The following is a 13413-nucleotide window of genomic DNA, read 5'->3' as shown; positions in this document are numbered from 1 at the left end:
GCAGGAAATTTGATTTTTTAAAAATTGAACAATTTGAACGGTATTATGGAAAAGAACAATTTCTCCCCAGCTCAAGAACATAAAATATCAAGAAGATAAAGAGACATTAATTATAGTTATGGGAAAGGTCCCCTATCTCTGCCTTACTGATACTCTCCAGAGAGATATTTCTGCTTTGATCAAATTCCACTGTGATTATAGTTCTACCTAATCTGAAGTCTGAACATGTAACATTGCAAAACAATAGACCTGATTCTCTCATGAACCAAGTAGCATTTTAACAGAACAAAAATCGTGTCTGTAATAGAGCAAAAAAAGGTTTCAAGGCCATTTACTGTACATGCAATCAGAAAGAGAAGACACTGGTGAAGTAAGACTTGCTTAAACACTGCAAGCTTACCAATTTCAGGTGCAGAATTTATACTCACTTCTAAATCATGAATTATTGACTCAGTCATTCCTAAAACTGTTCATTATGAATTCTCACATTTTCTGTGCAATGCTTTTGCCCTGTTCTGCTATTTTATCAATATAATGCTCAATTCAATATTTAATCATTTTATTAGAAGCATATGATTTGGAATTTTAGACAGTTTTTCAATCAAAAATGTGGAAAATAAATCTCCTATCCCATTCTGAAGTAAAGCTTCACTTACAAAATATTTAAAATCTTGGCAGCCAAGGCAGTTCCTTAAAATATTCAACAAAACAAAATCAAAAGCAAAATACAAAATCCTTAATTTTTGCACCTTACATTTTATTTCCCAAGTTTTCATATGAACTAAATAGCGAACACAAGAAGCAAACAGGAATTGAGATTCAACCTGGCAGCATCTTTGGAACAATCCAAAGAGAATTTGGTGGGAATCAATATAAATTTTATGTTATTTAATTTAGGGTATTACTTTGTCACAAAAATTCTAATGTTGGTATTCTCTAAATGGCTCAATTTTTTTAAAAATTATTCGTTCACGGGATGTGGGCGTCGCTGGCGAGGCCAGTATTTATTGCCCATCCATAATTGCCCTCGAGAAGGTGGTGGTGAGCCGCCTTCTTGAACCGCTGCAGTCCGTGTGGTGACGGTTCACCCACAGTGCTGTTAGGAAGGGAGTTCCAGGATTTTGACCCAGCGACAAAGCAGGAACGGCGATATATTTCCAAGTCGGGATGATGTGTGACTTGGAGGGGAACGTGCAGGTGGTGTTGTTCCCATGTGCCTGCTGCTCTTGTCCTTCTAGGTGGTAGAGGTCGCGGGTTTGGGAGGTGCTGTCGAAGAAGCCTTGGCGAGTTGCTGCAGTGCATCCTGTGGATGGTACACACTGCAGCCACAGTGCACCGGTGGTGAAGGGAGTGAATGTTTAGTGTGGTGGATGGGGTGCCAATCAAGCGGGCTGCTTTATCTTGGATGGTGTCGAGCTTCTTGAGTGTTGTTGGAACTGCACTCATCCAAGCAAGTGGAGAGTATTCCATCACACTCCTAACTTGTGCCTTGTAGATGGTGGAAAGGCTTTGGGGAGTCAGAAGGTGAGTCACTCGCCGCAGAATACCCAGCCTCTGACCTGCTCTCGTAGCCACAGTATTTATATGGCTGGTCCAGTTAAGTTTCTGGTCAATGGTGACCCCCTCTTGGTGTGGTACAGACACATACAGGTCAGGAAGGCCCCAATCGGTCCTTGTTTTATGCTCAGTGAGGGCAATGGTGAATGAGCTCTAATTGTCTCCAGGTAAAAGAGAGGGGCAAATATCAGCCTGGCTTCCTGCTCCTGATTGTTATCCAGTGAGCCCGGCTGGGAAATCTATGTGTGGATGCCAGGTAAAGACAGAATTAAACTTGGCAGTGTTGCTGTCATTGATCAAATAGTTTGTTGTCACTCCTTATCTTAAGGAGGGCCAAGAAAATTGCAATTTCCAAGAGCGGGCAGAAATCCCGGCTTCAACACGCCTAAGAACGTGCACGACCCAGAGTCATCTGGGTGCGAACGCCGTTCCTGAACCCAGAAATTCCGCTGGCTTTAATTGCCGGTGGGACGATATTTAAACAAGCAATTCAATTACTTGAAGTATTTCAAAATGTACATGAATCTAATTTAGAATGAAGGCAAGCAATTTCAATGCTGTCTCAACGTGTTTCCCGTGCTGTGTGAAACACGCCATGGGGAACGAGTCATGTTTCAGCCGGCAGCCATTTGGACATTTCAATCCCTGTTTGACAGATGGGGATAAAAGGTGAGTTACTGCAGCAGGGCACTCAGTTCTCTCAGACAAGCTTTTGGCTGGGAGGTCCTTGTGTTTAGACTGAGAAGTCTTGGTTTCCACTCAGAATTGTTCTGTTTACACACACTCACCAACTTTTCGGACCCCCTCAAACTGACACCATCAGGTTGGGGGGTGCAATGGCTGCATTCATCAGTGTATCCGAGGTCGAGCAACATCACCAGCCTCGCCAGGCAGGGCGTGCACTTCTGCCATTTGCAGCTACGCAACACAGTGCTGCGCCACAGGCACCTGCACAGGAGCACAGAGGGGAACAACAGAGGGAGAGACATCACAAGAGGCATTACCCTCGCCACAGGGTCTACAGACCAAGGCTCAGCTTCCTGGGCGTCTCTGAGGAGCAGTGTATACGGAGGCTAAGAGTGAGTCGCCAGGTAATTGCAGACATCTGCAGCCTCCTTCATGCCAAGCTGCTCTCAGCTGGGCCTGGTGGCATCTCATTACCCGTCACAGTTAAAGTAACCACTGCCCTCAACTTCTTCGCCTTCGGATCATTCCAGGGTGGCATCGGTGACATCGCCGGGGTCTCTCAGTCGTCTGCACACAAGTGCATAAGGGGCAGGTCACTGACGGCTTGTTTCTCAGCGCCTCGCCAGACGGAGAGGGCAGTGGGATTCCACACTGTGGCTGGCTTCCCACATGTGCAGGGTGCAATTGATTGCACGCATATTGCAATACGAGCACCTCCACACGAGCCAGGACTGTTCATCAACAGAAAGGGGTATCACTTCATCAACGCTCAGCCCGTTTGAGACCACCGCAAAAGATTTCTTCACATGTGCGCCAGATTCCCTGGCAGCTGCCACGATTCCTTCATTCTGAGGGAATCCAACATCCTGGGACTCTTCCATGTACTGAGTATCTTTAAGGGGTGGCTCCTCGCGGACCAGGTACACCACGTGCGCACGTACCTCATGACACCGCTAAGTGAACTCATGAATCCAATCAGCGAGCAACAGCGTCGACACAACGACAGCCACATCGCCACCAGGTCTATAATTGAACATGTGATAGGACTGCTGAAGATGTGATTTCGATGCCTCAATCATTCTGGGAGGGCACTTCAATACGCACCAGCGAGAGTGGGTCGCATTATAGTAGTGTGTTATGTCCTGCACAACATGGCGCAACAGAGAGGGGTGCCGCTTGAGGAGGCCCCATCCCCTCATCCACATCTGCCACCCACATTGAGGAGGAGCAGGAGGAGCAGGAGGAGGAGGAGGAGGAGGGCAAACCCATGGGCAGAGCAGCAGCTCACCCGGCTGCTTGTGAGGCCAGGGAGTCACTGATATGTGAACAGTTCTTGTAAGATCAGAAAGTGAGAAGAGTCCAGTCCTCATACCACCTGGAAAGACCAGTGCCAACACCAGCCACACCCCCCCCCCCCCTGCATAAAATAGTCCTGCAACTACGCATGCACCCACTGTAAAGTGACTCACTGGGTGGCATCAAGTGTCACCGTTCATGACGAAGCACATGAAAGGGCCCCATCACAAAAGCCATTCAAGAATAGGCAAGACACGGCAGTAGTGGTGACAATCATAACATGTGAGTTTAACAAAAAACAAATATAAATGAAAAATATGACCATCTGTCAGACACCCTTGTGCATACCCTTCGTGATCACAAATCCTTAGCCTTTCTCTTCCTACCACTTCTACGTGGAGCATCCCCTGTGGCTGCAGCAGAGGTAGTGACAGGTTGCTCATGTCCATGGCCGGACTGCTTAGATGCTTTCGGCCTGCGCCCTCTGGGTTTTGGCACCCATGAGGAACCCTCCAAAGACTGCTCCACCTCCACCTGTGCCGGGGCAGACTCAGCCACCCGGAGAGGAGGCAGTATTTTGGGTACTGGTTGAGAGAGGGGCAACGAGTGAGATTTGGGAGCGCTTTGAGTGGCATCCCCACTTCCATGTCCCCTTTCACCATCATCCCTCTCCTGGACTAGACCCACATCACTCCTACCACCCTGCTGGAGAACAGTTTGGAGGACATGTGCGAAGCCTTGTAAGGCCAGTGCTTGTGTATCTGCCTGCCTGTTTAAGGCGGCAGAATGTTGTTCACCGGGAGTCCAAACGGCTGTTGTCAGGGTCTGAATGGACTCATTTGTGAGCCGTGCTTGAAACTCAATGGAGGCTAGGCTTCTCTCCATCGCAGACATTCCCACACTTACCTGCGACACTATCTTAGACATTCCTGCAGTTACCTGCGACACTATCTCAAAGAATTGCTCACGTCCCTGCAACACTATCTCAGATAGTTGCTCACATCCCTGTGACAGTACCTCAGAGATTCCCTCATGTCTCTGTGCCACCATGACACTAATGCTGGAGGTGGGACTCCTCCATCCTCTGCGCTATTGTGGAGAGTGCGCATGGCACCTGTTCCAGTACCTCGAAAATGTGCTGCTGTCCCTTAGTCATTCTCCTTTTAAAGGATGGCCCCCAGGGTTCAGCTCCTGCATCCATCTGAGCAGAGCCTGGAGAGGAGTGCGCCCACCAACACAGACTCTCCACAGCTGCCCCTGCTGGTGCTCACTTTGTGTGGTGACTCACCTGGTGCCAACCCAACTAATTGACTATTAGGACCCACCGAGGTGTGAGTATCTGCGCTGGTGGATGGCTCGCTAAGATGTGACGGTGCACCCCAAGAGGCCGGTAGTCCTCTGAGGAATTACCCTCTCCCATTGCATCAAGCATCATCACAGATGTGTCATGTTGCGATGAGCATACTGAGGTGTTCAACATGCCAATCATTGTTAACATCAATTCATGTTGTGTGTGATGAATGTTAAAGTTTTGTCACCAGACATATGTGGGGTGCCAGTCTCAGCATCCCCAACGGACAGGCACTTGAGGGTGCGGCTGACAGACAGGGCCTCCTCCTCCGCGACTGTGAGGATTACTATTTGTTGTGGCCCCCCCTCCAGTCCTCGCCCTCTCGCGTGCGTTTTGCGCTCTCTTCTCGAAGGGGAGAAAGTACAGGCATGTGAGTGAGTGATAGTGAAGTGGCCAACTGATGAATGCATCGCTTTGGGTGAGGCTGACCATGAAAGAAGTGCATCAGAGGGTGAGTATGCGACAGAGACATCACATTGGATGAGGATTGGGGTGAGTGGTAGGGGTGGGGTCAAAAATGGGGAGGTGAGGAAGTGCTCAGGAAGTGCAGGTAAGTTGAGGATGAGCCTTAAGTGGGTGTGAGGAGTGATGTGATGGAGTACTCTTGGCAGTGCAGAATGAGTTGGGGGGTGGAGGCAGTGATGTGCCCCACAGAATGCAGGGGAATCAGTAAGTGTACTCACTTTTGCTGATCTAGTTAGGTCATTGAAATGCTTCCTGCACCGGGCCCAGGTGTGGGATAAGTTGCTCCTGCTGGTGACCTCCTCTGCCACCTCGAGCCAGGCCTTCTTGGTGGCAGAGGCAGGGTGCTTCTTCCTGTCGGGCGGGTAAAATAGTTCCCGCCTCCTCCTCACCCCAGCCAGTCGCAGCTGAAGTGAGGCATTGGTGAATCTTGGAGCAGCCTTACCCCTGTGCTGCTCCATTGGCCTTACTGGCTCTTTGCTCCAGCAAAACCCTTTGGAGCAATGGCCCTTTAAATCCAGACACTCCAGCTGACAGCCTGTCAGGCGGGTGCGCAGTCTGTCCACTGCGCAGCTTTCGGACGGCAAACCCGGTAAAAAGGTTAAGGGACACCAATTAAGTCGGGATCGCGTGGGGAACGGTAAGTTTTTATTATTTGGGTTTGCCGCGTGCCCAATGACCCCCCGCCCCCACCGCTGCCATCCCGCCACCCTTTTAAAATTGAGCCCAAGGTGGCTCAGTGGCAGCACTCTCGCCTCTGAGTCAGAAGGTTGTGGGTTCAAGTCCCACTCCAGAGGCATGAGCACAAAATCTAGACTGACACTCCAGCGTAGTGCTGAGGGAGTGCTGCACTATCGGAGGTGCTGCTTTTCGGATGAGATGTTAAACTGAGGCCCCGTCTGCCCTCTCAGGTGCATGTATAAGATCCCATGGCACTATTTTGAAGAAGTGCAGGGGAATTCTCCCCGGTGTCCTGACCAATATTTATCGCTCAACCAACATCACTAAAAGAAAGAACTTGCATTTATATAGAGCCTTTCACGACCTCAGGATGCCCCAAAGCACTTTACAGCCAAATGGGCACTTTTGAAGTGTAGTCACTGAAGTACTTTTTTGAAATGAAGTCACTGTTGCAATGTAGGTAATGGAAAAACAGATTGTGTGTTAATTATCTCACTGCTGTTTGTGGGACCTCGCTGTGTGCAAATTGGCTGCCAAGCTTCCTACATTACAACAGTGACTTCATTTCAAAAAAGTACTTCATTGGCTATAAAGCGCTTGGGGACGTCCTGAGATTGTGTGCAGTTTTGGTCTCCTTATCTGAGGAAGGATGTCCTTGCCATGGAGGGAGTGCAACGAAGGTTTACCAGACTGATTCCTGGGATGGCAGGACTGACATATGGGGCTCAGGTGACGAAGGAGGAAAGCTCCGAAAGCTTGTGATTTCAAATAAAGCTGTTGGACTATAACCTGGTGTTGTACGACTCCTTACATTCATCTTACCTGCACTTACTCACCTCGCCAGTACTCATCCCGCCACTACCACTCAACCCAATCCTCATACAATCTCATGGCTCTATCTCATACCCACCCTCTCATGAATCTCTTTCACAGTCAGCCTCACTCAACCTGCCACTACCTGTGCTGCAGCCACAGGGCATGCATCACATATGTGCAGTAGGCAGCGTAAGGCAAACGTGTCGTGAGCATGAAGGGGATGCACAAGGGTGTTTGAGGGTTTGTCATGGTTTTTACTTATATTTAATTTCTGATCAACTCACATTACATATTATATTGGCACCACTACTGTCACGTCTTTGCAAATCTTGTCTGGTTTGTGCAATAATGCCCTTTCCTGAGGATCACTATGAAGACCCACACCTGATGCCACCCATTGTATCACTGCAGAGTGGGTGTAGGTGTATTTGCAGGGCTCTTTTGTGCAGACGACTGAGAGACATCGGTGATGTCCCCGGTGGCACCCTGGAAGGATGCGGAGGAGAAGTTGTTGAGGGCAGTGGTGACTTTGACAGCGACAGGTAAGAAGATGGTGCTCGGGCCAGCCAGGAGCAGCTCGGCATGAAGGAGGCTGCAGATGTCCATGACAACATGTCGAGTGACTCTGAGCCTCCGTGTGCACTGCTGCTCAGAGAGGTCCAGGAAGCTGAGCCTCGGTCTGTGGACCCTGTGGCGATGGTAGTGCCCCCTGCGACGCATCTCTCTCTACGGTTGCCCTCCCTCCTGCTGTGCAGGTGGATATGTCACAGCACTGTGTTGTGGAGCTCCACGTGTCAGAGGTGGATGGCGTGGCCGACGAGGCTGGTGATGCTGTTCGCCCTCCAAGGAGGTCATGACTGCAGCTACGGCGGCCCCCATCCGGAAGATGAACATCTGAGGGGGTCCGCAAGGTAGGTACATGTCTCTGGACCCCAGGGTAAGTGTGCAAGTTGGTGAATTTGATTGTCAGGAGGAGGGCAGTGGAGGCCAAACTTTGTCCAAAGTGACAGAATGGCCTCCTGCAATGAGTGAGGGTCTCCCCCCCAACCTGTCAATGGACCTTTGCAGCTGCCACAGGCTGATATCTGCAACACGTCCATTTGAACTGGGAGTGTTTCCCCCAGTATGGGAAACAGTCCCAGTTGTTTCTAAAATCCCACCCCTCCTGACATATTCCCTTAATCAGGTCTGTTAATGACCTGAAATAGCAAGGTAAATACTCTAAAGTGGCACCCCGCCGGCTTTAATTGCCTGCGGGAGTCCCACATGCGGGGGCTGCGCTCGCACGTCAGCGCGTCTGTAGGGAACCCGGAAGTGGGCGGGTTGGAACCAAGCTCCCGACCCGCTCCGGGATTCCCCGATTTTTGGAGCCCCCCCGCCAGGAACCACCCGATAGCGGGTGCTAAAATAGAGCCCATGAGGAGAGATTGGGTCGACTAGGCCTATATTCACTAGACTTTAGAAGAATGAGAGGTGATCTCATCGAAACATATAAAATTCTAACAGGACTAGATAGACTAGATGCAGGGAGTATGTTCCCGATGGCTGTGGAGTCCAGAACCAGGGGTTGCAGTCTCAGAATACGGGGTATGCCATTTAGAACTGAGATGAGGAGAAATTTCTTCACTCAGAGGGTAGTGAACCTGTGGAATTCTCTACCACAGAAGGGAGTGGAGGCCAAGTCATTAGATATATTCAAGAAGGAGATAGATATATTTCTTAATGCTAAAAGGATCAAGGGATATGGGGAAAAAACTGGAACAGCGTACTGAGTTAGACGATCAGCATGATCATTTTGAATGGCCGAGCAGACCCAAAGGGCTGAATGGCCTACTCTTGCTCCTATTTTCTGTGTTTTTATGTAATGAAAGGTGCTGTAAAAATGCAAGTTCTTTCTTTGTCTTTCTTTCTTTCTAGATTAAGAACAGCCATTTGGCAAGGTATTCTCAGGAGACAAGGGGAGAAAGCTGGAAAAACAAATGCCCCGAACTTATGGAATGTGATACTAATGTGTGAATGATTAATGCATCTGAAATTCCTCTCTCCACTACTTTAGTGGAGACGCTATCCTATTTATATATAGATATAAAAAAACCACAGGATAACATCCCTCCTAAACGGAATTTCAGATGAGCATGTTAAGCGCTCGCTGCTGGTATCACAGAGCCAAAAAGAAATTGTACCGCTGTCCTCGAGAGGGTTAACACGCACAGTTCCACTATCAAAGTATCAGATTTAAGGCCCAAGGGTGGCTGACCCTGAAGCCTGTCAGTTACATTAATCATATGTTTAGTCAAGCTTTAGCTGGGCTTCACAGCGAGATGCCTCACAAAGGCGAAAAATTGCACCTTAAGGAAAATCTAATCCTTCATCTATCTCACTCCACAGCACGTGCACTTTGTGTCCCCAAGCAAGGGCTTTGTGCCATTTGAAATGTATGTTCTAAAAGGAGTCTACAACCCTGCTGGCATTTTTCACATCTGAGTTTGGATGGAGGTGAATTGTTATAATGGCACATGAAATAAAGAAAGGGCAAAAATAAATTTAACTATGATATTTCTCGCCTATACATACAGTAAAATTTGCTGCTACAGTAGAACTATGCAATGAAATGCATTTTGTTGGGAAGCCATGATTATTTTTCAATTTTGTGCATTCAAGTACTTTTGAGGAAAGATGATCGAACATTTGCAATACAAGTATAGGTCTTAAAAAGTTTGTCATGGACCAGTGATGTGTGTAATATTATGGTTTGGGTGTAGAGGAATCAGATGTCCACATTTATTTCCAAGAGTTTATACTTATAAAATATTTTTCTCCCCCTTCTCCCCTACCCCCCCACAACCAAGTCTTACCCCCTCTTTTCCTGAATGTGGTAACTCATGTTTGAGATACAGTTCACAGACAACAGTAGCTCTCAGCTACCTCACCCAAACAGTCTTTCTTCACACTTGAACCTACAGAGTGTTTGCCGGCCAGTTAAACATTACAGACAAGCCTTCTTGTCGAAACTGTGGCGGTCCAAAGAGACTTAGGGGTCCATGTACATAGATCATTAAAATGTCATGGACAGGTACAGAAATAATCAAAAAGGGTAATGGAACGCTGGCCTTTAGAAGACTAGAATACAAGGGGCTAGAAGTTATGCTACAGCTATAAAAAGCCCTGGTTAGACCACACCTGGAGTCCTGTGTTCAGTTCTGGGCATCCCACCTTAGGAAGGATATAATGACCTTGGAGGGAGTGCGGCGTAGATTTACTAGAATGATACCTGGACTCCAAGGGTTAAATTACGAGGAGAGATTACACAAACTAAGGTTGTATTCCTTGGAATTTAGAAGATTAAGGGGTGATTTGATCGAAGTTTTCAAGCTATTAAAGGGGAACTGATAGGTTAGATAGAGAGAAACTATTTCCGCTGGTTGGGGATTCTAGGACTAGGGGACATAGCCTAAAAATTAGAGCCAAGACTTTCAGGAGTGAAGTTAGAAAATGCTTGTACAAGCAAAGGGTGGTAGAAGTTTGGAACTCTCTTCCACAAAGGCAGTTAATGTCAGCTCAATTGTTAATTTTAAATCTGAGATTGATAGATTTTTGTTAACCAAAGATATTAAGGGATATGGAGTACGACGGGTATATGGAATTAGGTCACAGGTCAGCCATTACCTCATTGAATGGCAGAACAGGCTCGAGGGACTAAATGGCTTACTCCTATGTTCCTATGTTCTTCTATTTTGAAGTCTAAAGGCAGGATACTGAGATTAATATAGATTATATAATTTAAAGAACTGTGCAAATTGCATTATATGTTGATTTATGTGGAGTTTGAGAGGAAGGTTTCTGTATATTGTAAATAGTGGTACGATTTTAGTTGTATTAGTATAATTATAAATGTTCAAGTTTATTGCATTTTCATTATTACTTCAAATTTATTTTAAATGATTTATTTGGTAAATCAATCTGTAATGTTTAAGGTGTCCATATTAAATATATCTTAGATATAATAATTAAATATATGCTTGATTTTATGTCCAACATACAAGTGTTCTTTATGCTAGTTAGAAATGCTAGCTTAACTCCTTGAAACATTTTTATGAAATTGACCTTTGTACTGCTGATTGCTCACAGAAATACCACCAAAATGATTTCATTATTAGGTACAAGAACTCCAGCCTCGGCCTCCCACATTTTATTTACTATGTGGGTTTTCTTTTTCTGAAAATGCTGCAAGATTACGTGACTTAAGAGATACAGTCACTTTGCATTATGTTGGCTGTGTTAAATGCACAGATCAAATTCTCCAGACAATACCAGAATCGATGAAAGCTGCGTTACAACAGAGAGCTGGGCAAAACAGTTCCAGCAGGAATCAGTGAAAAAGGTAAGTGAAGAAAGGTAACAGTATGTTAAGTAATAAAGCATTAAGTAGACAACACTATTAACTCACTGGTGACAAAAGCCAGTTGGAGCCAACAACCTACAGAAAATGTTTACACAAAGAACTGGCATTTATATCTCCACATTGTCAATCTTACTTTCTTTTGGGTAGGTTTTTTTTTAAAAAGGTGGCAACAGATTATTAAAAATTACTTGATTAAAACTATTCAAACTGTTTTCTTAAAGCAAATTAAAATAAGGATCCTTAAATGATTCCTGGGAGTATTATTGCAAACATTAATTAACTGAAACTACTAGGTGATAAAAAAAAGATATTTTCATATTTTAAATATCATCTGAAAGAAAAGTTAAAATAAACTGTTAAGTTGGCAGTCAGATAAGTGTTAAAATGCAGCACTCGACACCAGCACAGCTTGAAATCATTAACAAATCACAGCCACAAATCCATAGTTCAATACAGAAACTCTCCTACTAATTAAATGTATCTGACAAGTCATAAAATGAGCCTAAAGGCTAAAAAGTACCATAAAACTATTGACAACAACAAAACTACACTGTAATTACATTCAGAGGAATTCAACTGATTATGTAAGACTAATCTATTTCAATGACTCAAAAGCCAAGGGTATTAGTGAGCCTTGTAATGGTGTAAATTATTATTGATGAAATCAATAGTTGTGTAATTATTCTTGCTATTTTCATGCAACTGTCAAGTTAGAATCGGATAGCCATCCCTTTTAATGGCAAACTGATCAGTTCAATTAAAATTATTTTCTGACTGCACTTCATAAACCTGCACACCTATTGTAGTAACTACACTAATGGTCCTGTAGCCACAAATGCAAAAAAAGGGCATCCAACCACAAATAAAGAGTATTCAGTGACGCTACATATGCAGCTATACATGATTGGCTATCAGGAATGCAGAATTTGCTTGCACATAAAAAAACATTCTTTGTTTTTTTTTGAAGTGGCTGCCAGAAAATCTGCAAATCAATTTGTTTCTTTCAAACTCAAGGTGGCAATGTCTCAGAAATGGCATCCATAATCGCAAGATGTCAAAAAGAATCTGTATGTGCCACAGCCTCATGAAATATAACAAGAGCTGTAAAAGGTTCAGTTCTTTAAGATGACTAACGGTGTCTCAACTTACCTGCATAGCGCACAGGTGCATCCTTGTCCAGTGCAACCAGTGGTGGATCCAGAAAAACTGTGTCATTGTTCTCTGTTATCACACCGTGGTAGGATGTCTCAATCCATGGTTTGTGCTTGTTTACTAAAAATAAAAAGATGCAACCAGAAAGTGCTGTCAGTTATGAATCAGATTACATCAATACATCTTTTCAAACATAACTCAAATAAAACATCATACAAAATAAATACTTCCAAGTCCCTAGTTTCTGGCTAGGTACTACCTAATGTACCACATGCCAGTAAAACGTATTTACCTTGGTTCCTGCTTAAACTGTACCTTTTTCTTCTCCATCCTAAATTCTGTTCCTTTGATCTCCTAGTGAGAGATTCCTACACCAAGCTGTTTGCTTTGTGGTAGCCTGGAATGCTGATTATGCCATTATCATCAACAGTGGCGTTCCAACTGAAAACAGCTAACAGTTGTGCCAGTCAACCATGTCATCTTTCACATTCCCTCTTCCCATACACTGCTGCTCCCACCAAAAGCTTCTGCCAGCCAAGATGCTTGTGATGTGGCTTTCTGCCCAGTAGGTGTGGTCAAGAATGGAAGTCAGGCTTATTCCTGACTTTAATAACCAGAATTCTAATCAATTCAGATTGTTGATTTCAATTGAGATTAAATCCAGAGGTAATTCGGACAATTCTAAATCTCTAGGTATTTTATGTTTTGATAAAGTCTTAATAGTTTATTCAAACTGAGGGAAGGTGGAAAAATTGTAATTGCAACAAATTCAAACTCACCCAGCTTAAATTTGTTAATGCTAGCAAAGTGTATGCCTACCAAATAGTAGGCAGCCTTGGAACTCAAGCCTGCTACGCATCATTGGAAGGCACCATTCTGTTGCTATGTGGCCATTTCAAATGCTACTAATGAAATGTTGCTGTGTAAAGTTTTGTGATGAATGTTTTTGAATTAAAGTTCTGTACACATTTATTAAAACTTTATTGAACGTACAAATAAAAATGTGACC

At 45.0% G+C, this 13413-nt stretch overlaps 1 protein-coding gene across 3 annotated transcripts in view; it reads right to left on the bottom strand.

The window, feature by feature from the left end:
- Nucleotides 1–13413, bottom strand: part of clstn2a (calsyntenin 2a) — a 395978-nt gene that overhangs the window by 198014 nt on the left and 184551 nt on the right. For 2 of the 3 annotated variants that reach the window (XM_067995446.1, XM_067995447.1), the window contains one exon: nucleotides 12402–12524. The exons of the other annotated variant lie outside the window; for it this stretch is intronic. In XM_067995446.1, the coding sequence (XP_067851547.1) occupies nucleotides 12402–12524 (123 nt within the window). The remainder of the gene's footprint in view (nucleotides 1–12401; nucleotides 12525–13413) is intronic. 3 annotated transcript variants of the gene reach the window in all.

The sequence above is a fragment of the Heptranchias perlo genome, chromosome 13 (assembly GCF_035084215.1).
Source record: "Heptranchias perlo isolate sHepPer1 chromosome 13, sHepPer1.hap1, whole genome shotgun sequence".
In the NCBI taxonomy this organism is placed as follows: domain Eukaryota; kingdom Metazoa; phylum Chordata; class Chondrichthyes; order Hexanchiformes; family Hexanchidae; genus Heptranchias; species Heptranchias perlo.
The sequence above is the reverse complement of the archived record's forward strand: the minus strand, read 5'-3'. Positions and strand labels throughout refer to the sequence as shown.